At 49.3% G+C, this 25,178-nt stretch overlaps 2 protein-coding genes across 3 annotated transcripts in view; both read right to left on the bottom strand.

Annotated features, from left to right (window-relative positions):
* The window catches only part of LOC142571868 (solute carrier family 12 member 2-like), an 86,944-nt gene extending 76,333 nt beyond the window's left edge, over positions 1 to 10,611 (bottom strand). The window contains exon 1 of the mRNA XM_075680541.1: positions 10,011 to 10,611. Coding sequence (XP_075536656.1) covers positions 10,011 to 10,364 — 354 coding nt within the window. The 5' untranslated portion in view covers positions 10,365 to 10,611. The remainder of the gene's footprint in view (positions 1 to 10,010) is intronic.
* An 8,517-nt stretch (positions 10,612 to 19,128) lies between these two features.
* Positions 19,129 to 25,178, bottom strand: part of Ncc69 (sodium chloride cotransporter 69) — a 151,703-nt gene continuing 145,653 nt past the window's right edge. For both annotated transcript variants that reach the window (XM_075680543.1, XM_075680544.1), the window contains exon 24: positions 19,129 to 23,354. In XM_075680543.1, coding sequence (XP_075536658.1) covers positions 23,219 to 23,354 — 136 coding nt within the window. In that variant the 3' untranslated portion in view covers positions 19,129 to 23,218. The remainder of the gene's footprint in view (positions 23,355 to 25,178) is intronic.

Below are 25,178 nucleotides of genomic sequence, written 5' to 3'. Positions count from 1 at the left end.
TGATATCTGTAACGCCATCGGCTGCTTCATCGCCCCTGTCCAGCGATTACTGGACAACCTCTTCTATCCGTCACGCGAATAATGTGCTACCAAAATTGTAGCATCAGGCTCTTTACTGCGCCACTTAACTATCTATTGTGCTGGTTGCACCTTCGATATCCAGTGCACACGGCTATTCGCCGTATGTATGTAGATAAGGCCACTTTTATTAATAACCGGAATGTCGACCCGCGCGTCAGCTTCCCATACGGTATTTTTATTTTACTTACCGCGGTGTCTTCACTTTGGATAGCCGTGCGCCTTCTCACCAGCGTATTAACATTGACCTCTCTCAGCAGCAGCGGCAGGAGCAGTATACGTAGCACCAGCAGCAGCCGACAGGCGCATCACTGCACGGCAACGGCGCGAAGTGCAAGCTTACGCAACACAAGAGACTGACGCAGCGCCGAAGGAACGCTCAAACTTTACGTAAGAAAGAATGTCGCGTCGCAAACTGCAAGCTGATAGAGGCCACTGCGGTCGGAAGCTCCGTCACACGCTTCCTGTCGCAAAGAGGGCGGCGAGCGCTTCGCCGGCGAGCCAGTGAAGTGTCGGCGCGTGCGACATGTATGTCTCCCCACCCACGTGTGTCATCCGTTTAGAGTCGTTCGGAGAGGTGACAATGCGACAGTTTTGAACAGAGCGAGGAAAACTGCAGGATGCTGCGGATAGCTAGAGCAGTTCGTCTATTAAATCACAGGACCCCCCCCCCCCCCCCCATTCAACCATTATTGGCCTCGAGCTCCACCACTGGAAAAGCTGGCGCCACCATCGGCGTGACGTGCTAGGAGGGATCACGTGGACATAGCGGCCGCGTCGGCTGCTTCGGGCGCGCCGAAGCGAGCTGAAAGCGAGAGTTTAAATTCCCTCGTACGCTGCGGTCCTCAATTAGTGGCGATATTTGCTCGCTTCGAGTGTCTCCTTTACAACGCTTGAAAGCACTACAATAGGTAGTGGCTGCCTTCGAAGGCGCACAATATGGTAGGCTACTGCTCGGTGCCGCAATGCCGGACGCACGCAACGGAGCACGGTGTCAGCCTTATTCACACGTAGCCGCAGGACAAGAAGCTGTGTGAAGCTTGGCTCGCGAAACATAAAACCGGCAAACAGTCATCGGCTACAACTCGGGTATGCAGCAAGCACAGACGCGAGGAAGATTTCTGCAACGGCGCCCCGTCTGCGATGTCCTGAAAACGCGCACTGAGACGCTCGCCCGAGTCCGCTGCCCGACTAATGTCATGACGGTTTGGTCTATGAACTTGTCGATGCTATAGATACTGGCAAGTTCAGTGGAGTGGAAAGGCAGCGGTAAGAAGCAAATTTTAAAAAAGCATGGCATATGGTCATGTTTGTGTTATGAATTAATGCACTGGATTACAATAAAGGAGCAGCGGGGAATTGCACGCTGAGAACACCGATAAACATACAGTGCGACGCAACTCGAGAAATAGTATTGAAAGGTCAAAGAATTTAGTAGAAAAAAAAGATTGAATCGTCGCGACGGCACATCACAGTCCCCGTAGGCGTCGAAGTCTCTACAATGAAATTATTTTTGAACAGCTCTGATAGCGCCCACGCAACAATGGTTGCTTGTTTACTGTCAAATGCTCATATTCTGCGGCCTAAAGCTCATGGCACGGTGCGAAAACGCGCGAGCGGAGAAAGCGAAACAGTGCGCGGACAAGCATGCAGACGCGCAGTCGGTCGCTGCGAATCTGCGCGATCGCTGCATTGAGGCTTCGTTCTATTACGCTCCATTTAGTTATACGAACACTATAAGAACATATTTCACATAGTTTGCTCTCAGCGTTTACCTACCTTTCACGCAAGAAGCCGGTTCGGGAGACTCCAACGCGGCGACCGCGCGCAGTGGCGTTCACTGTACGTATTCGGTAAGGAGATGGCGTCTGTAAACGATTGTGTGCTTTCAGTTTGCCCAAGATTATTATTTAGACAGTAAGAAACTTCTCTCGTTTCGAAAGTACTGATAGAAATGTCCGGGAGAGCTCGCGCGTGGTGTTTTCAGTGAGCGCTGAAAGCAAAACCTATGAGGAGCGCGCCGCATGATCCCTCATACTACGCCAGCGAGGCGCTTCCGATAGATGGCGACTCCGTAACTCCTCGCCGCCAATACCTGAAAAAATAGAAAAGAAATTACTCTCACAGCAGTTAAGAGCTTGGAAGTGGGTTCGCCGTGTATTTCCTTTGAGGTAAAGCGTCGTCCACACCACCAATTCGTCGTCGCTATCGTGTCGTCGTCAAGCCGCCTTCTCATCGTAAGCTTGACCCTCGTCGTGTGGCGAAGAAAAATGAAATATTATCCCCCGCTTGAGATTCAAATACAGCTTCTTCGGTATTGGCGGCGAGAAGTTACGGAGTCGCCATCTATCGGAAACGCCTCGCTGCCGTAGTATGAGGGATCATGCGGCGCGCTCCTCATAGGTTTTGCTGTCAGCGCTCACTGAAAACAACACGCGCGAGCTCTCCCGGACATTTCTACAAGTACTTACGAAACGAGAGAAGTTTCTTACTGTCTAAATAATAATCTTGGGCAAACTGAAAGCACACAATCGTTTACAGACGCTATCTCCTTACCGAATACGCACAGTGAACGCCACTGCGCGCGGTCGCCGCGATCGAGTCTCCCGAACCGACTTCTTGCGTGAAAGGTAGGTAAACGCTGAGAGCAAACTATGTGAAATATGTTCTTATAGTGTCTGTATAACTAAATGGAGCGTAATAGAAAGAAGCCTCAATGCAGCGATCGCGCAGATTCGCAGCGACTGACTGCACGTCTGCATGCTTGTCCGCGCACTGTTTCGCTTTCTCCGCGCGCGCGTTCTCGCACCGTGCCATGAGCTTTACGCCGCAGAGTATGAGCATTTGACAGTATACAAGCAACCATTGTTGCGTGGGCGCTATCAGAGCTGTTCAAAAATAATTTCATTGTACAGACTTCGACGCCTACGGGGACTGTGATGTCCCGTCGCGACGATTCAATCTTTTTTTTTTCTTCTAAATTCTTTGGCCTTTCAATATTATTTCTCGAGTTACGTCGCACTGTATGTTTATCGGTGTTCTCAGCGTGCAATTTCCCGCTGCTCCTTTTTTGTAATCCAGTGCATTAATTCATAACACAAGCATAACCATATGCCATGCTTTTTTTAAATGTGCTTCTTACCGCTGCCTTTCCACTCCACTGAACTTGCGAGTACCTATAGCATCGACAAGTTCATAGACCAAACCGTCATGACATTAGTCGGGCAGCGGACTCGGGCGAGCGTCTCAGTGCGCGTTTTCAGGACATCGCAGACCGGGCGACGTAGCAGAAATCTTCCTCGCGTCTGTGCTTGCTGCATACCCGAGTTGTAGCCGATGACTGTTTGCCGGTTTTATGTTTCGCGAGCCAAGCTTCACGCAGCTTCTTGTCCTGTGGCTACGTGTGAATAAGGCTGACACCGGCCTCCGTTACGTGCGTCCGGCCCTGCGGAACCGAGCAGTAGCCTACCATGTTGCGCGCCTTCAAAGGCAGCCACTACCTATTGTGGTGCTTTCAAGCGTTGTAAAGGAGACACTCGAAGCGGGAAAATTTCGCCACTAAATAAGGACCGCAGCGTACGAGGGAATTCAAACTCTCGTTTTCAGCTCGCTTCGGCGCGCCCGAAGCAGCCGATGCGTCCGCTATGTCCACGTGATCCTTCCTAGCACGTCCCGCCGACGGTGGCGCCAGCTTTAACCGTGGTGGAGCTCGAGGCCAATAGCGTGCAAACGTGAGTTGGCCGCGCTGATGAAACAAAAAAAGAAGTATAAGTATAGATGGCACGCCTATTATGGAAAGGAACATCCTATATAAGAACATGCATGACATCCTGCGTCCGCGATGCACAAGCCCCACAACAGCACCCGTTTCACGTCACCAGTGCGATAGGCGCGCTGGATAAGACCAACGCTTGACAGACACGGGACTCGAAGCGAAGCAGACGCCGCCACCAACAGCGTTTGTGGTCTCTGCGTCTACTCCCCTTTTATGTCCCGATTTTATCGAGCTTACTGGTAACGTGAATCAAGAAGCTCGTACAGCCCACTGGCCCGTCTAACAGCCCTGCTGTGCTGTGTAAAAGCACTGCTGTGCAAAACTCGGTGCGTAATGCTCAGACGAGCGCGCTGAAGCAGGTGTGCGCCCCGCATTACGTTACATGCCAGAATAGAGCTTGTTTAGCTAGAAGCCTCAGTGGTATACGCGACTGCGGATCTTCACACGGGTTTCGAGACGTAATAAAGTGAACAACTAAAGAACAAAGCGTGTCGTGGCTAACACGGCTTCGGTTGCATGCGCAGATGAGCCTCTAGAACAGTTGCTGAAAAAAAAAAAAGTTCGCTCAATCTTTCATTCAACACCAAGCAAATAAATTCGACAACACATGACACAGACGGTTAAGCACTTTTGTGTGCCACTATGGTCGCATGAAGACTGCATATAATGCTTGCGCGCTCTCTGTTGAAAAGCAATCAACATGTTGGGTGACTTTACATCAATGAAGCTTACTTCATCGAAAATGCAGCGATTGGCCCTGTTTGGTTCATCTGCGCGCGAGATTTTTAAAAAATGCCGTCAAGAATGCGTTGAATTGGCTCGCAGATGAGTGCGAAAGGTGTCCGTTACGTTTCGCCTTTGCGTGCGCGCATGCATGCGTGTGTGTTTGGTCTCGCCTTTACGGCCGGCGATTATCGTGCGGGAAAGTTTCCCCTTGTCTTGCGGCTCATGCGGCATAGCTCGCGGAGCGGCTTGCCTTTGGCCTTGCGACACGGCACATCGGTAATGGCGCGCGTCCATGCCAGGTTTGTGACACTTCAGATGCATGTAAAACGTCTGCCACGAAAGCGTCAGAACAGGCAAGCCGCTTTCCTCCTCACCTTCCTGACACAGACATTATCTTATCGCCATCACTATGGAGCAAACACACTTTTTATGCGCTTAATAGCCAACATTGATAGCTCACTCGCACGGCTATTCCCCGCACAAGCAGGTGTCTTTTTGCTTGTGCGGAGAGGCGCCCTCAGTCACGGGCCCGAGAGACAGCAAGAGCCGCAACAGCCATGGACTGAGGGCGCCTCCCTACACAGGCAGAAAGACGCCTGTCTTTTTTGTCGTTTTCTTTTTTTTTTTCACTGAGTGTTCTTCCTCCTCCTACTCGAAAGGGCAATGTCGGGTTGGTACAATCGATATACTATAAGCTTCTAACGGCTTAGCACATATTGAATTGAATTATGGGGTTTTGCGTGCCAATACCACGATTTGATTATGAGGCACGCCGTAGCGGGGGGACTCTAGATTAATTCTGACCGTCTTTAACTTGACCCCAATGCTCGGGACACGGGCGTTTTTGCATTTCGCCCCCATCGAAATGCGGCCGCCACGACTGGGATTTCATCCCGCGTCCTCGTGCTTAGCGGCGCAACACTCTATGCCATCGAGGCGGGTAAGTTTGTACGTATGCAAGGAACTAGCTGCCATGAACATTGGTACAGTTACTAAACACTGACATTTGCTACGAGGCAGGCGCCTCTTCACGCGTGTATGCAGGCCACTTTGTTGCCGCAAAAGTCAGCCTCGCGATGCCGCATGGTCACCGCAATGCCTGGTAACTTATCGGGAAAAAAAATGAAATGCATCTTCTCGCTCCGTTCTTAACTACACGCAAGAAACAGCGCAATGATGCAACGTTTACTGCATGGGCTCATTGCTAATTAGGCCTGAAATTGTCGTAATCCTACACCCAAAAGCGAGACGCGTTTGCAAGTATATATATACCACCGCAACACGTAGTGACTATTAGGTGCCTAAGCACCTAATCGTCAATATATAAAGAAGTTGCGTAACCTAACTAACGACGAAATAGGAGATAGTATAAATTAACGAGCGACAGTACAATATACACCAAAATGACGACATTAGCGCTCGTTGCTAACACTCAATTAACCGTATACCAGCTCATTCGCATTTCAACTTTGCTGGGCAGCGACATTAATCGCACGCGCCTTGTAACTCTACAATTATAAACAGTAAATAAATAGAATTAGATAAATATTAAAAACAAGCAACGAATGAAACATTAATAAGGATAAATGAAGTGCTGTTCGAACACACGCGGAGGCATCCAGCCTAATTACTACGGAAAGCCCTTCGACGGGTTCACTGTAAAAGAAGCTGTCTTTCCGGTCGCTTAACTGTATGAAGAAAAAAAAAAAAAAGAAGTCCTAAGTAAAGTTTGACACGTTGGACACAACTCCACACGAGCGTTGTGAAACACTACATGCGCGGTATAGGGCTAAAGAATGTCGCCCGTAACGGAGCGCTTCGACGCGCCGTCATTTTCAATAACGTCGGCGTTTGTCGAACGCGTCACGCCGGAACTGCTTAAGCGGGGGATTATACGAGCGCGAGAGCCTCTCATCGCGGCGTGCCCGAACAGAAAGGCGAGAATCGCTCGCCTCTGGAAGCGCGTCGTCCCGACTTGCCAGCGGTGTCGTTCGAGTAACGCGACGCGTTTACGCACGTCGAAGTACGAAGACGTGCACGGAACGAAAAGCCAGCAATACTGTAAATGAAATTGCTTCGAGGCCGAATAATGTATGGGGAGGCAAAAAACAAACAGACAAGCAAAAAAAAAAAACGTTGAATTTGGCGACGGAGAGTCCTAATGGGGGCGAGATAAATGAGATGCGACAGGCGGGGAGTATAACCGGAAGATAGATATCCACTTTACCACTTTACGCCCGGGAAGGGGAGACAAAGATAGTGAAGGAAAGCACAGAAAGAGAGAGGGAGAGATATTTTTTTTAAAAAGTTTGCTCCTATCGAAGCAAGAAAACAAGAGCAGAAAAGACACTTATATAGTGTTCGCAAACATAATCGAATGTGAAAGCATTTGATTATTCGAGTATCAAATAGGGGCATCGCGATGTGCCAAAGCTGCACTTTGCGCGTACAAATTATAGGAATTAAAGTTACTGCTGAGGGGGGCATGCAATGCTTTAGAGTAATGGTAAATTAGAATGATGGGAGTAATGGTAATCTTGGCAGCACGCCGCCGCTGGTCGTATAGGCCGTTTCTTTTCCCTTTGCCACTCCTCGTATTCACACTGCCCCTCGGTAGTCCTGTAGGCATCTGTTGCCTACCCGTAGCGGTGCTGCAACAATGAAATCAGTTGCTAGGCTGATTATAAATATATATATATATATATATATATATATATATATATATGAAAGGCTAGTGACGTCACTCTCCAACTCGCAAGCTCCCGTCGCCGCGGCAGCTTGAGCAACAGTAATCTTTATCGGGAAACGTATGCAGGGGGCGCTACGTGCTTCGCATTGTTATCAGGAGCGCCTTATCATTTTTTTTTTTAATATTTGGGGTTTTACGTGCCAAAACCACTTTCTGATTATGAGGCACGCCGTAGTGGAGGACTCCGGAAATTTTGACCACCTGGGGTTCTTTAACGTGCACCTAAATCTAAGCACACGGGTGTTTTCGCATTTCGCCCCCATCGAAATGCGGCCGCCGTAGCCGGGATTCGATCCCGCGACCTCGTGCTCAGCAGCCCAACACCATAGCCACTGAGCAACCACGGCGGGTCGCCTTATCATCAATGATGTTGTTTGGATGCTTGTTTTCTGCTTGTTCTTTATTGAAAAGAGCGAGAGACTTAATTCGCCAAAGGCAGAACTGACCAAGTGAGCCATTAGGTGGCAGGCCGGCGGAACAGGCCTGCGACGTCCTGGGCGTGTAGGATGGTTGCGGCCTGGATGCGGCTACGGGTTGATCGCAGGAGGCAGTCCCATGCTTTCGGCGAGAGAGATGGCAAGAGCTGGGAGGGAGGAGGGAAGGCCCTACATCCCCATAGCACGTGGGCGAAAGTGGTGGACACATTGCACGAGGGGCAGTGACGCTCATAGTCGCGCGGATACATACGGGAAAGTATGTAAGGATTAGAGAAGGCCTGTTTGTATAGTTGACGAGGTTGGGGAGCGTAGTAAAGTCGCCTACTCGTCCGATAATATGTCGTGGTGTACGTGGTGTGGTCCTCGCTGGGCACATCGGGGTCGGAGGGGTCCCCCGCTCGGTTGACGAAACCTCGAGCTCTGAGGTGGGCTGCCTCGTTCCCCGGATTGCCCGCGTGAGCTGGAACCCACATCAGTTCGATGGCATCGCGTTCCTGGAAGGCGGGGAGCGGACGGAGGACATACAGGGTGGGTAAAGCCACTCTGCCGCGAAGGAAGTTATTGAGGACCTGCTTGGAGTCGCTGACCACTACACGGATTTCCGGATTTAGCATGGCGAGTGCGATAGCTGCTTTTTTCCGCGGCGTCCGATTTGGGTGTCGAGGTGGTCGCTGACGCGGCGATTAGCCCCGAGCCGGTCACCAGGCAGACTGCACAGCTTGGTGCTCCATAGTGCGTGTTGTTTTGGCCAGCATTCCTAAGATACGAATGGTCTGCACCTCAGGATTTATTGAAACTTATTGTGTGTTGCATGCCTGATATCATAGATTATATGCACCTTTCGCTTAAATCGCTGAAGGCGGTTTTTCTTTTTGTTTGTTTAGGATGCGCCGCGAGAAATACCGACCAGCAAGAGGCTAGCTAACAGGTTCGCTGCAAAAGAAATTATCCGGATCCGATGGCGGGAAATTCAAAGGTAAACCGCGTCGGCGTCATGTGCGCTCATTCCAGCAGAAAGCGTCATCTCGCGCGCGTCTCCGCAGGTACTCGTTTGAACAGGCCGCGATGCCCTGGTATAGATCATCTACGCGCCGATCTTGTTCGATGACGAGAGGCGGAGTAAACTGCGCAGCTGGTGCATCGTAATTCGAACGTCACGATGCATCGCGTAGTACACAGAGTGTGCTCAAGCGCTTCGGTTAGGAAACACCCTCGCGAGTCGGACCTGAACTGGCATGCGTAGCGCCGCCGTTTCCGTGCGCATGCCGGCTATAGTCCGAATCCGTCATATCAGATAACGAATCTACAACAAATACGCAGGACGTGCCAGCGATCGAGGTGCGCCTCTAGAAACGGTCAGCTTCAGTTAGGTACTTGAGGCCTGAATTTATCTCGGCGTGACAATCTGCGGAGCAGCGTTTGTCGCATCCTCGCTAATCTGGGGCCACCAAGATGCGGTTTTTTGGCGTCAGCTATGCGGGTACACGAGTTGTGCGTTTGTACTCTGTATTCATTTGGCGCTCCTAAACTATATAGTTGCGAAGTTCAGTTTCAGGCGCTCGGTAGCGGCTAAAGTATACTTAAGCGAGCTAACGAAAAATGCTGAGAAGACAAGCTCGTCCTCTTTTTATGTCTGGCACCCACATAAGATAGTGTCGATATACTGCGCTGAGTGTCCTCGATTCCAGAACTTCTCATTCAGCGTCGCTATCTCCTTGCGAGTGCTTCTCTGTTGAACTAAGGCAGTCAATTCAAAGAACGAAAGAAACAATCGCACACACGTACGCTCGCGCAAGATAGGTCGCTTTCCGTATCTGTGGCCAACATTTCTTGAGCTCCCTCTCGCTCGCGGATAGGTCTTGCTCCCCGTTTATCCCCTTGTGCAACTGCTCGTATGTCATTTTCGAGAAAAAAGAAATGTATATAGGCGACAAAAAGAAACATGTAATGCGAAACGGCGGTGAAAAGTCACCCTTCTCCGGTATAAATACTTTAACCCTGCAGCCCGAGTTAAAAGAATTACTAGTGACAACAACATGCGTAGCCTCCCAGAAATGCTCCTCACTTCAAGAAAAATGACGCGCTAAGCGTTCTGTGATGCTTTTTCGCGTTTTAAACGAATCTCGCTTACGCTCACAACAATGAAAGACAGGCCCGTTCCTGTCATCGTTTTCCTCGGCGCCGCGTCCCTGACGTTCGCACTTGATTTCGCTCTCGCCAGTCTTTTCAATCGAGTCGCACTGACCTGCGTGAGTCCCGGGATGGATCCGCGTCCGCTGCAGTGCAGCTCGTCGAGCGTGGGCCGACTGATGTGTCCGTGCACCGACATCACGTTCCGGTAGTGGTCGACGCGCGGAAGCGCCTCCTGAGTGTAGTGGAGCAGACTCTTCACGTTCACGGTGTCGTACACGGTGCCGTAGTTAGCCAGCTCGGTGGGCGACGCCGACGCGCTGGTCACCACGCACTGGGGACCCCCCATGGATGCGGCGGCCAGGGCCGTGGGCGTCCCGGGCACGTCCTCCTCGTCGTCTTCGTCCGGCGCCATCGCCTCGTTCACGTAGTCCACCTTGGCCACTTGGAAGCGCGACTTCTCCGCCATCGCGTTTGGCTAGCGTGCTCCCCGAAGCGCCGCAATTGACGAAAAGGTTAAACGGCTTTTCTCTTTGTGTTTCCTTTGTTTCTGTTTTTTCGCGGAGCCCACCCGCCCGACCCGACGGCGTGCGCGCACGTCTGCTCGTCACCGCTCCCTCTCGTTCGCCACCGAGCGCTCGACGACGACGTCTTCTCGGCGGTTCGAACCCGCGGACTCGCGCCGGGCGCGACTTTATAAGCGCGCAGCACAGGAGAAGCGAAGAGCGACGCGAACGCGAAATGCCGCTCGCTGCCTCTCTCTCTCTCCCTCCCTCCTTTGCCCTCCCCCGCCGCTCGCGTCGGCTGCTCGCAGCGCCAGAGCAGACGGCTCGCGCATTCTTTCCTTCGCCTGCCAATCTTTTCTCTTTACCGTCTTTCCATCTATCTCCCTGAGGCGCCGCCGTCGCGGTCTTTTCCAGTGGCTGCATTTAAAGCTCCCGCCATCTGCCGTGTCACCAACGCGCGCCTTCGTAAAGCATGTGTACACACGGTCGTCCTTTGTGAAATGCAACACGCGAGCGCGTGGCCTGCGCTTTGCGGCGGCTGCCTACAGCGACATCAACCGACAGCTAAAGAAAGAACGCCCGCTTCTCGCGTCATCTGTAACGTCTCTTAACGTCATTTAACAATCGCCCATTCACAGCGACATGTTCATACAAATACCTCGGTATCCACTTTACTCCTAACCTTTCTTGGACGACACACATGAGCAAAATCGTAGCTAAGGCTTCATGTACTCTCGGATATCTAAAACGTAATATTCATGGTGCGCCACCCGAGACCATAAAACTAGCCTACTTGACGTTTGTTCGCCCAAAACTTGAATTTGCATCGCCCATCTGGTCACCCTACCAAGCATACTTAACACAGTCCCTTAAATCCGTTCAAAACCGTGCTGCGCGCTTCATCGCTCGCGATTATAGCCGACATTCCAGTGTGACTAACATCAAGATGACGCTATCACTTCCATCTATAGAATCACGTCGAACGGTTGCACTGCTTTGTTTATTTCATAAAATGGTCTTCAGTCCTCATAGAAACACGCTGCCCTTGTCTCAGCCATGCCGTATACCACATCGTCTTCCCAATCGCAGTAGCTTTCGGTGCATTTTTGGTCGCACTAAAGCCTTTAACATGTCTCCTGTCCCGCAAACCATAAGCTACTGGGATTACCTTCCTGATGACGTCACAAACACCAGAGATACTAACGCATTTAGAGACAGGATAACCGCCATACTTACCTAATATCTTTGTTTTTATGTGCTGTTACCAAAACAAAATGTTTTCTAATGTATTGCATGTATGAAACTGTGCTCTTGTTTACTTCTGAGCCAAGTTGTGTTCCGTTTTTATATAGCCACGTTTCTGAAACCTAAAATTTGTATAACTGCTTTCCTTGATTTTAAGGGTGTAATATCTGGTGTGTGTCGCTAACAATTGTATAACGTTCTTCAATCTATGTACTTGCTCCTATGCGTTTGCGATTTTCATGTATATTGTCCCACTCGCACAATGCTCCCATGTAAAGGAGCCTGTGAGATATTTAAATAAATTAATAAAAAAAATCTATTCGCGAACAAAATGACGACCGTGCTCGCGCACCACGCTCGATTTGTTGGCAGCAGACGACGCGCTGCAGGCATCGCCCGTTGCGCGAGCGGAGAGGGAGGGTAATCTAGCAGCGCTTGTCCGCCGGCCATGACTCTTTATTTTGTTTGCCAATAGACGACGCCAAAAGCGGACGTGCTTTCTTTAGCCGTCAGTTGATGGCGCTGTAAGCAGCAGCCGCCGCATATAGTGTCACTGTATATAGGAACACTACCGCCGCACAGTGTTCCTACACAGGCCATGCGCTTGCATGTTCCCTCTAAGTAATTTATGGGGTTTTACGTGCCAAAACCACTTTCTGATTATGAGGCACGCCGTAGTGGAGGACTCCGGAAATTTCGACCACCTGGGATTCTTTAACGTGCACCTAAACATAAGTACACGGGTGTTTTCGCCCCCATCCAAATGCGGCCGCCGTGGCCGGGATTCGATCCCGCGACCTCGTGCTCAGCAGCCTAACACCATAGTCACTGGGCATCCACGGCGGGACATGTTACCTTTCATAAAGTACGATAGTGTACGTACAAATGGAAGGTGTATTAATGATAGGCTAAATGAGCATGAAGGCAATCTTAGAAGGAAGGAAGATGCCATATTGGCAAGTCGTCGCCAGATGTGTGGCTGAGGCCCGGGTTTGTTAAGCGTTCTAGGATTCTTCACAGGCATTACAATCATTAGCAAGATAAATCCTCGAAGCAAATGAGATTGCGCTCGGGAGCGTCATGCGTTAGCATGACGTCAGTGGCATTGTCCTGTAAAGATTCACGCTACTCGAGTTTCGATATCGGTGGTGACCGCGACACGATTACATATTAGCTGCATTTCTCACGCTGATTTTTTTATTATTTTTATTTCCGTCTATTTATATATGTCTGCTCCTTCGGAATAAATAAGTGCTGAAAGTCAGCCCTGTGTGAGTTATTCTGGTCATGTCTCGTTCTTCCTTGTTCTAAATTTAACATGATTAGTCAACAAGCTCAAATTCTTGCATTATGAAGAAGCGGTATCGATACCCTCTACTATATAGAACTACGATGTGCGATACATCAATACACCGATAATTGTAGATGACAACGAGTTAGGATTTTATTAAAAGTTCGCTAATTATGATATTTCTTGTTTTCTTTCTGTTCCTGTTTTGAATTGTTCTAGCCCCGTTTTGTTGCCCCGCAACCGTTGACAGCGAGGAAAGCATAAACAAAACAAGCAGCACAATTGCTCCCTTGTATAGTAGATGATTCAGTTTGATAAGGTTCATTCTACGATATTGGAAGAGCAGAGCTACGAGCAATTGGAAGCCCTATGATTAGAAAAAATTTGGTTCCCGGTTGCTCAAAGGCTGTGCTGGAGCATAGCTACATCAGCTTTCTCCAATCTGGCTGCAATTTTCATGTCAGTTCAAGAAATTCAGCACATTAGTCCTCGTTCACGCAGCAGTGCAGTGCGTGCCACCTGCGTGCCGCTCTCGGATTTGAAATGGTGCCGGATCCAGATATTACGGTTCGGCTGCACTCAGTGCAGGCACTGGCCAAGCTCTTGTTGGCAAACGACATGGCGTGTAGTGCCAGTTGATCATTCATTCACGGTCCAATTGACAACTGACAAGAACTTTATTGCAATGTCCTGAGGAACTTGACTTCGGCTCCCCAATCAACTTGGTGGCTCCGCTCACGACGGGACTGGGAGGTGGTGGCTCTCCGCGACGTCGCGGGCCCTCTGGACGGCCTGTAGTTGGTACGTGATTTCCGAGCTCTTCAGCAAGGCGTCCCACTTGGACTTGTATTGAAGTTCGGAGCCCGCTTCGTACGGGCACAGCCAGAGCCTGTGGTCGGTGGAGCACCACGTGTGACCGCATTTGGAACACGACTGCGGAAAGGTGAGACCTGTCTAATTAAGCGCTCTATGGGGGTGAGGCACAATCTCGTCAGTAAGAGCCTGAAAGTAACAGTCCGGCTTTAAATTTTCGATGCCCGGATGGACTCTTCCCTCTCTATCAGCGATCGGAGCTGTCACTGCGAATGCGTATCGTGTTCCTGCCATTTCGCTTCCACCGCTGGCCAGGTTGCGTGCACTGGCGCTGCAGTCAACTGTGGAAACTATCAGCGTGAGATGTGTATTGTGAGGAAATTGCAAAATGAGCAAGAATTAGGTGGATCTTCTTTCAATGCTTTATATTCACTTATTTGTTTCTATTATCAGGACAGAACGCAGTGTAGTATTCTTAGCAGAGTAAATGGCCTGCGACAGGGCATTTGCACTGTCATGCGACAAGAGCCGCATGCCCAGATACGTACGCCAGGCATAACGCCCTGTCGCGGGCAAGTCTCGCTGCAGCCGACCTTGTTCATCAATCGCACGCTTGACAGCAGCACAATAACAGTGCGCAAGCGCCCTGTCACGTGTCATTTTTTCAAATTTCGCGGGCTTTCTTTAGAACGCTGGAAAAAAAGGACCACGTGAGATATATCGCGTCGGAAGCAATTTATTGAGAGGTTTCTCAAGGTGCTCTACCACAATGCGTATCACATTTGGGGGTCTGTAGCCAATACTTAAAAAGTTGATTAATTAAACATAGCTAATCCGTTAGTTAAGGGGAAAATAAAAAAGAATAGCCCGAGTAATTCAAGGCCAGTGTCAACAGCATACATTCGGTTCAACTCGCGTCCGGAGTGCCTTTCAGAGAGAGAAAGAGAGAGAGACAGACAGAGAGGAGCTACAATGAATGCGTAGAACGTGATTTTACTTGAGATAGCAAGTTATACTTATTGTTTGCACTGGTTTGCTTTAGGTCTCATATCTATAACATGCGACTCCTAGATGTGTAATCACATAAGATTTTACTTGCGATAGCAGGTAATGCAGCGTTTGCACTCGCCACTTTGTTGGAAGCCTCTTTGTTAGTTTACTCAATTAAATTCTGTGGTTTTGCGTGCCAAAGCCACGATCTCATTATGAGGCACGCCGTAGTGGGAGGGGGGGGGGGGAGGTGAGGGGCTCCAGATTAATTTTGGCCACCTGGAGTCCTTTAACGTGCACCCAACGCCCTATATTCTTGCAGTCCGCCCCATCGGAATGCGGCCGCCGCCACCTGGACTAAACCAGCGACCAAGAACACAGAAGTGCAATGTCATAGCTACTCAGCTTTGTGGCGGGAAGCCTCCCGGCGTGTCATGTCTAATCACGTCGTTAAACAAAATCACCGCCCAAGCCACGGCCGCTCAATGGAAACAAGGTTTCCATTGTTTCCATTGAGCGGCCGTGCCCAAGCACTCCGTACAGATTGTTAACCAGCGAAGCTGAAACGTGCTGCCCCAGTGTTTATCACTGTGCTAATCCCGACGGTTCATTAAACGACGGCTTGTTATAGGCTGCGGGATCCTCGATACACAATTGCTGCCTGCGTTTGGCTGCAAGAGCCTGTTCTTGTGTCTGGGCCGCAGCGTCGGCACAGCGTAGGTGAGCTCGTTCCCGGTTCTGCTCGCGACTTTGCTGATCGCAAGCTGCCTGCTTCTCAGGAGTACGTATGACGCGTGGCCTACCTATTTCGGAGCCGGAGAGAAACTGCTGCGCACGCGCGCTCGACTGCGACGGCGAGCTACGACGTCACTACTGGCGCAGCCAATCGCGCGCTTCTCTTTATATATATATATATATATATATATATATATATATATATATATATATATATATATATATATATATATCGGTGCATGTACAGTCGCGATCTATTTGAAGGTGATCGCGCGAGCATCGACCGGCGGGCCTTCCAAGCAGCATAGCGGCCGAAAATTGCGCGGCCTTCCCCGCAAAAGCTCATAACGCAATCGAAATGAATTCGCAGGTTACGCCGTGAACGGTGACGGGAGTGACAGCTTTTCAGAGAACACCAAAAGAGAGAGAGGGGAGCTATCTGATGTTTCCCTCTCGACCGACAGTGATGACGTAACGTGGCGCTGCTTCTAGTTTTGGTCGCCGCTCGAGCGATCGGCTTCAAATTGATCGCGACTGTACATGGGGTTGCGCCGGAGAAGCTTTCGGTGTACAGGCGATAGACGGACGGACGGACGAATCGGCTAGCTATATACAGCTTCGCTGCAAAAAAAAGGCGGGAAAATTCGTTATTCGCCTATGCATTACCTAGGTGCGCAGTATCTGCGCCTTGTTACCGTAAGTTCGTCAATATTAATCTCAAGAGGACTTTGATGACCAAGAGAGCGTATAGATCTGCGACAATGTCTGCAAATAAACCTCACGTTGAGTTTAAGAGGCTTTCGACAGCAAGTTCTTGCTGTCGCAAGTCCCTTCTGTCGCAGCTTTATGCGAATAGCCGAGTTTTCTGTCTTGCTTACAGAAACTGCTCCAACAACAATGCTTGGCATTAAATAACTTGAGCAAACTCGACTCCAATTGACATATACGTAATGCGAAGCATGCTTGGTTCAATATAGAATGTTTCTTATGAACCATATAAGCGTTCTGCAGTGAACGGTTACTGCTCTTGCGACGAACTGTCGAACGCACGGTCTCTCGGGGCGTGCGTATTGAACTCCATATCTCGAAAGCAATCCTCACTCAGGACGGCGTAGGTTGCACAATGATCGCCGTAAGCGACAAGGAGCGGTGTCAAGTGCTTAAGTATACACAATGCATACCGCGCTGCACGACGTCACTGCTCTGCGGAAAAGCTTATTCGTGCACTGGTGCCGCTGTTAGTCACTGTTCGGACTGTCCATTTTGAAGAGCTGGCGCCGCTTTTAGACTTGTTAGGTTCGTTGTAGTAGTGCAATAGTCTAGAACGCACTTGAGATATAGTTTCAACTAAGCGAAGGGCACCCTGTAGTCTTCATACACGCTGTCGATACTGAGCTGTAAGTTCTGAGGACAAACGGGAGTTGGTGTGTGTGCGGTGTATTTAACTCGAAATTCTTGTGTATTGCAAACTAAACGAGAACACGAGAAAAGCAGATGAACGCACAGACATGGCACTGTGTTTATGTGTTTTTGTTGATTCCTCGTTTACTTTGCGCTACACTAGGACTTCAAGATGGCATACAGCAAGCCCGCATCGCAACTTTATTGTATTGAGAATACAACCGGCTCCAGATTTAGCGACTATAGGATTATTTTGGCAGTACGTGTTTGTGCTTGGTTGTGCCGCGTCTACGTCATATTTGTAACAATGTGTGCGATTTTCAAAGCGCTTGTTTATAAGCCATGTTCTGCGTCCAAGAGAACATACTTTTGGGCTAGGTGGTTTTTCACGGGTACAACAAAGCTCAACATTTGTGGTACCCAAAGCTGGTTACCCCAAAGCAAGCTGGATGCCACGAAGTTCAAGCTTCGCGAAACCGAGCGAAGGATCCAGAATTGAGAACGGCAATACAGGGCATACGCACCATCGGCGTTTGACAGTTTGCACTTCTTTCTGTGTCCATTGCTTAAGCGCTATGGGCATGAACCTACGTTCTGCGTGTTTAATGATGATGGCAGCGCAAATCAGTGCGCACCTTCAAACATTTCTCAATCTGCAGTTCACAAACCCGTCACAAGAAGTAAAGTACACCGTAAATTAGAAATAACCGCCGACGGAGCTACACGCGACAGTGTTCTGCGCGCTTATTGGTTACTGAAGCGTAGCAGCATTCAGGCTTTCTGTTAAGATATTGCCAGGTCCGCATAGCGCACTACACCGTCACAAGAACTGAGGTACACGTCGAATTAGAAATCAACTCACATTCAATGCTCACGCATTGAATAGGCGATCCAGCAAGATATGTAGGCGTGTCTCGGTGACTTGCAGGAATAACACTTGCGGTCTACGTGACATTAGCAGGCACGTTCTGCTTCTCTTCTTGTTTTGCCTCGGCGAAGTCACCCGGGGTGTTATCATGCTTAGATTTCAATGAAAGACGTGTTGGCGATACCGAGCCGCCCTTCTTCGTCCTGGAAAGCTTGCAATCCTTTTTTCGATGCGCCGTGACATTACGTTCTCGCACCCCCCGAAGTAATAAAGCTTAAAATAAGTTTAATGCCAGAGGATGGCTCTCCGGCGCTTTACATTTATGGTACGTTCGAGGCCATTTGTACAACGCACGAGAAGGAACTCAAAGAAGCTTCGAAGATATGTCACTGCGCGCATATTCCTGAAAGATATGTATAGAATTACCTTCTACCACCAGAGCAGAAAACAGCCACACTTACGTACAACGACGCGCGTAAAATAATTGGACTGCCCGCAGTTTGCGCTGTTGAGCTCGATGCATTAGGTTCGACGAGGACGAAACGGAAAAGAAAAAAAGATCCATGTACTCAGATTCGGGTGCGCGTCGAAGAACCCCAGATGGTCGACATTATTCCGGAGTCCCCGACTATCCGGCGCCCCTCGTAATCATATCGTAATTTTGGCGCGTAGAACCCCAGAATTGATTTTTTTTTCTTAACTGCCCGCAGTGCGAGTCACTACCGATGCCGCCGGCTTTCTTCATTTTGTGGGCATCCGTACAGCCATCAAAGAAAAAGTCTGCTAAATTGAATTACCAAGGTTTTACGTTTCAAGGTCACAATCTCCACATCGGAGGCGCGATAACGCGGGACTCGGATTACTAATTGTTACCGGGTGGGACTTTCTCGACGCTGTCCCAAAGCTCCGTACATGAGCTTTCTCGCAAAGCAGATCTATCGCAATGCGGTCCCGTGTTAAGCATATATAGTGGGAATGCGTAGCCACCAAGTCACCGCGGTGGGTCCATACTGTCAAGTTACTCCAGCTTGCGTCAGCTTAGTTTGCAAGTGCTTCGCCGCATCTTTGCAACTACGTCAAATAAATTGCACCAATGTCCAATGTATGGCCGTCCGTGTCAAGTTATAGCCAGCGTCGAAAGCTTACGGACCGCGAGGTCTGAGAAAAAGACTATTACTTCCACAGCCTAGGCAAGCAGCCTGGCATTCGGGTTTTAATGGCCTGCAGTTTTACTGGCTACGCTCGCAAACTGCTCAGTAATGCAACCCTTTCGCAGATTCCGCTGTCCGTAAAGTTTTGACTCAGGCTGTATACCTTAATGCAAAGTATATGCGAAATACTTTCAGAGAAGCGTCGAGATAAAAGAAAGAACACGATCGAGAAAGTAAGTTGACCACATAGTCTCATTTATTGAAATCCAAGAAACAAGTTGGAACAGTCAATGTGAGGAGACGCAGAGGAGCGACCGTGCGGGTCAGGCAAATTCAGTTTCCTAAAAAAACAAGTGTGAACAGTGAAAGGCGCGTTCAGACACGCTCCCTCTATCCAAAGGCACTTTGTTTTGACACTGCAAAATTTCTACGCATACTCGTAAAGAAAAAACGAACAAAAAAAAAAAGTGGATACAGGTCAGCGCCAAAGAAGGCGCAAAAAAAATATATTGCGCTATTTGCCAACTTTACACCGACGTAAAAAGAAAAGAAATGCATGGAAAAGGACACTACAAAACACTATGTACAACTAAAATACTGCCTACAGTGGTAGTCGAAACGTTTTCCTATTTACATTGCCGTACAAAAATAGTGGCATTTGTGGCGAAGACGGGACCGGCGTCTCCGAATGATGCGACTCCTGACAAACTACACGCGGAGTTAACGTGGAGGGGAAAAAAAAAGAAATCTGTTGTGAAGGCATTGTATTGATAGCATCTTCAATCGACAGCAATCTCCCGGGAACTACGCTCTATCGCTATTATAAATGACAACAGAATTTAAAGGGGCCCTGAAAAAAATAATAAACACTTGTGTACTTCGTGTTTCAAATCTTTGCAAAGCTCGGACATCTCTTAGCCAATATGGCCTTCCTAGACGACACTGCGATCAGAACGCGCAAGTCTTCCGACGTATAGGAGGTGTCGTTCAGCTGCGCCTGACTGCACATTTTTTTTTTCTTTTTTTTTACACCACAAGGAACGCCATCTACCGCGGGACCGTTTCCATGCATGGCAAAGTAAAACATACGCAGGGGAGATTAGCGAATCAAAGTGAAGCGAAGTAGTCACTTAGCGCGATAAAAACACCGAAGCGAGAAAGGTGGACGAAGACAAGCACTCTTGTCTTCGTCCACCTTTCTCGTTTCTGCGTTTTTATCGCGCTAAGTGACTACTCCAGTTATGGAAAACCAACTAGCCCAACAGTCAACTCTTCTAAAGTGAAGCGAAGTTGACCGTGTTTGACCGAGCACAGGAGATGCCACACGTGCTTCGCGAAATCTTGTAAGCCAATCAGCGCGTTCCACATAGCAGACGGACTCGACGTTAGTGGGCGGCCGTTTCCACTGTAATTCACGCGTAGCTGGCTCTCGCCTTTGATCGGACGAGTAACCAGCCGAATAGCGTGACGTCACAGTTTCACGCTTCCACGCGTCACGCTACTTGGACGACACTGCCGCATCTCTACATTACAGAAAACGCTTGCAATCATTTTTTTTTTCTTTTTTCTTTAAGGGGGGTGTCGCTGCTGGGAAGCAAATAAACTGAAGCTCTGACGATATGCATTTCAGGGCCCCGCGCTTAGTAACTGAACGCGAAAATGCGAGAAAAATTCGTTTACGCTCCCCGATAAAAAAAAAAGAAAAACAGAATAGATCGCGAAAAGACGAGTTGAGCCATTAACAACAGTACGTCTATACATAGTAAGTTACAGACGCGCATTGCAAACAGTACAGAAGGAAAAGTCACCAAGATAAGTACTCGTAAAGTGGAAGCTGGAAGACGTGCTCGCGAACGGGGGAAGTCGACATTTTGAACGTCGCTTCACGCGTGATTTGAAAAAAAGAAAAAAAGAAAACTATAACAGCGCGCTACTACTTCACAAATAGCCATACTACCGTCTGCTTGCGTGGCTCACGGTGAAGCGTTAACCAAAGCTGGCCATCAGGCGAATAAAACGACGAGGAATTCGCGATGGCCGTGGCGTGAAAGGCACTGCCGCGACGCCTCAATGGCTAATGTATGCTGCTCGATGCAGAGGCGATGTAAGGATTCGCCCCGTCACTATAGCATTCCGGGAAACAAACAGGCCCGTCAGACTGTACAGCGAGTACGCGACGTTAAAGCAATATTTCGCTCTTCGGCTGGTCGTTGTCTATTGCTCAGTGAGAAAAGTTCTTAAAAAGCAAAACAAAAAAATATCCTGTGAGCCTTTCTTTTTTTTTTTTCAGAATACCGCAGCAGTTGAACGATGAAATACCACAGTCGTCTAAGAGTAAAACTTCGTGCACGGGGTCGTTGTAACCGGAGAGAGACAGCGGTTTAAAAACCAACACTGACGAGACTTGCAAAGAAAGAACAAAATGACAGAGAGATTCACAACGGAGTTGACGAACAATACAAGGGACTAACAATTGTAAAAATTCTTCGCCTCAGCTAGTTTGGCCGCAGGCTTAAAATGCGATCCGCGGGCAAACTCTACACTCATAAATGCAATGACTGGAACAAAAAAAAAAAAATATTGGCGTCGTCGTGTTAAATATATGTATGCGACGCCGCACAAAACCAGTATACAGCTATGCTTTATTAAAGCGACCCGGTACTACGAGCTTAATCAAAAGTATTGACCTGCAACAAAAAAAAAAAAAAAGAAAAGAAAGAAAACGGGGCTACAGGCGATTCAACGCATAACAACGATTCCCCAGAACTTTTCTTTTTATATATATATATATATAGGTGGGTCACATGGAAGTCCATTCAATGGGCGGATTTGTGGGTTAACATTGGGTACACGCAACGATTTACTGCTAAACCTACTTTTCCTTCTTTCTATGAGCTTACGTCCCATTCATCCGATCTTTACTGTAGGGACAGTGGCTAACAGTCGCATTAGACACACATCGTGGGATTCTTAGTGACATAATGTAGGCCGAGCTGTAAATGCGTGGTTTTAAAGGTACAAAACCCCAGTCGGGAGAGCAAACGCACCACAAAAGCTAATATGTAAGAAAGAGGGAACCGGAAGGAAAAACTGACATTCGGTGGACCGGTGCAGCGACTTCGAAAGGTTGCATGACCGGGCACGTCTGAATGAAAGATGGGCTCGCTGCTTAGCTCCGCAGCCTGAACCATTATTTTTCTCGCAAGTATTCTGTGCTTATGCATTCGTAAGGCAGAAGGCGAGATGACGTATGACTGCACTCTCACATCTCACACGCACGTTTGCACACGACGACGAAATGTGGTCATGATCGCAGATTATTATACAAGCGTTAAACAAAGGGCCGAGACGGTCCAAATGGTTCCTCGATGGCACAATGCAAATCACCGAACACACACTACACCGGTGTACGAGAAGTTAGAAGAGGTTATTTTGTAACAGTGTTGCACTGTTCCTACAGTACTAAGCACTTTTTCTTTTTTTTCACTGCTCGAAAGCACAATCTGGAAATCGTTTTCAGGGGCTTGAGAACGCGGGCACTTAGTGACGAATCGGTCAGAACAAAACACGTATATTGCGACAGGATTCCATAAGAGGTAGAGGGGGTTTCCCCACCCAAGCTATATATAAGGCGTCGCCAGAGGGGGGCAAGGGCCGCCGAAACCTTTGTACACAGGTGGCGCTACGGTCGCGCTATCGGACTGCGCCTCGGGAAGAGCACCACGTTCTTCGATATGTCCGACGAGCTGCGACACGTCACCAAGTGACGCTATAGTCGCCAGCACATAAAAGAAGAGTACGGAACAGAAGAGCGTCAAGAAGAAGAAAAGAAAAATGAAAAGAGTAAACAACGCGACTTAATACTATTGTACTAGGCGGACAACAATACACTGCAGTCTCTTCGAGACGCACCGCCGTCACCATCATGTAACGACGACAAGAGTCTGTTCACCTTAGCACGGCTGCTGTCCAGCCGGAGTGTTCTATAGTGTGGTGGACCCTCGAAAGAAAGTGCTCGTGGCAGCGTCGGCGGCTACTTCGGTGCCACGGTGGCCGTAAGAAACAATAAACGCGACACACACACACACGCGCGCACGCACGCACACAAAAATAAGGGGAGGGGCTGGAAGCCCAGTTGCACCGGTTCGCGCCCGTGTCCAAATAGCGAGACGGCGCGCACAATGCCGCCACCAGGGAATCAAGACGCGTCGTCATTCGAAGACGCACTATAGTCGCCGCCAGATTTCTTCGACGATGCGGCCTGTGGGTGCTTGTCTCGCTGCGCGGACGTTCGGCGCGCTCGCGGCAGAAGAAGGCACATCACTAAGAGTAGAAGGTGAGCACGCTGGTCTGGTTGCCTCGGATGAGCAGGAACGGCGGCAGGTCCCTGGTCAGCGTCTCCAGCCACGCCATGTACATGGAGGCCGAGCAGGTGCTCTTGCGCGGCATCGGGAGGGTCCTGGCGAAAGAAGAGGTCGGGAGAATAAGGCTCACGCGCGCGCTTTGCAAAACGGTCGGCGATCTGCCTGCAATCACGTGATCGCCAACGGAACCGAGAGAACGTGCAGGCCATGTACTGGGGTAAGTTATTTGTAAAAGAATCACTCAGCAAATCCGTTGTTCTACTTGGCACCTTCGTTGTAAATTTGCAAGAAAAAAATATAGAAAGAAATACTGAAAGACGAAAATTGCGCAGGAAATCACGGACGGTAGTTGTCAGAGAGAGAAAGAGAAACAAACTTTATAATGATTGTCAGTGTAAGCGAGTAGCCGAACGCGAAGTGGCATACTTGTCGCGGCGAAGATACTTGTTCCTTGTTTCGTAGCACAACTCCGTAGCTAACGAACCAGTCCATCTGTGGAAGCCGATTCGTCGCACGCGTGTCGTCTCCAACGGCGCGAGCGTCGACGTGGAAGGCGATTGCCATCCTCCTCTCCCGCAGCCAACCACAGTAGGAAAGGGAGGAGGGCCGCCCTTCCCGAGCGTTCTCCCACAGCGCCTGAACCTTCAGGCACCGCAACGTTCCCGTGTGACATCACGTGCGTCTCAAGGAGCTAGAAGGCGACAAACTCAACTCGCCAGCTCAGACCCGAAGGTGCAGAAGGCTCTCTGGGTCACGTACGGCTGCCGACAGAAGCCAGTGGCGCCCTAGACTTGGGGCCCGACCCATCAAGCTCCTAACCCCCTATCCCCCTTTCCCCAATTCAATAAAGTTACTCTCTCTCTCGCCGCGAAATTCGGTTGCGCGAGAGTTCGAGCCCCTTGCATCGTCGCCTTTGTATTGACGGCGAAAGCTCGTCCACCGAACGCCGCGAGAACGGGCGAAAAGAGCCGAAGGAAGCTATTCGCTTTTTTTAAAAGGCAGTGCGCGCGTGACCGCGGTTGACTCCGGGACCTCGTCTGGGCCGATATTCACGAAATTTATGTTACGCGAGAGCGCGTTCTTTTTTGGTCGGCGTTATGACGCTCGCCACTAGTTATAGCGATCGGCGCGATTGCGAAGTGATCGCCGCAAGAGGGACCATTTGCAGAGAGCCCTTACGCAAGAAAAGTATCGTGAATGTGGGACCTGGCCAACCACCCGTAGAATTCGCAAGGCTAGAAATCACTGCAAAGGGGGGGGGGGGGGGGAGGCGAAGCGTTAGGAGTTTCGCTGGTGCGGCACGAGGCAAGCGTCACTCATAAAATTCTCAGACTCCCGGTGGATTTGTTTCCTCCGACAAAGGTCGCACAGCAGCACGTTACTTTTCGCCAGAAGCACGATTCCCGATGGGTTTGTGACGAGGGTGGCCTCCCGAAGCGTTGTAGTGGGTCTTTTTATCTCAGCGGAGGGGCTTCAAAGTATTGACAACTCAGGAGAATTTCCTTTGTGTCCCCGCACTAGAATGTTGCGAATGCTGAATTTCATTCATTTTTCTCTTTCGTCGCTGCTCAACCCGTGTACCGCTTCAATTTGCATCGTTATTTTCGGGCGAAATTTGTTCAATCCTGACAGCTATCACGCTTCACAGGATAAGGCCTTAACGGCACTGTAAGGTGTGCGAGATTGACATAAAGCGAGAAACGCCTTCTATGGATTGCATGTACTTTGGATTCAAAATATCAGTAAAAAACGAAAATATATGTGTGCGGACATACAAAAATATTCGCAAAACACTCTGCTTGTACTCCAGATGTCGGCTTGAGCATCTCAAGGTATGCGTTTTTCTCACCTGCTCCGTAGAGCGTCGAACAATCAACATACCTTTGACGATGCTATTTGTATAAACGTATACGAGCACC

Source organism: Dermacentor variabilis, chromosome 2 (assembly GCF_050947875.1).
Source record: "Dermacentor variabilis isolate Ectoservices chromosome 2, ASM5094787v1, whole genome shotgun sequence".
NCBI lineage: Eukaryota > Metazoa > Arthropoda > Arachnida > Ixodida > Ixodidae > Dermacentor > Dermacentor variabilis.
This window is presented reverse-complemented; position numbering and strand designations above follow the sequence as displayed.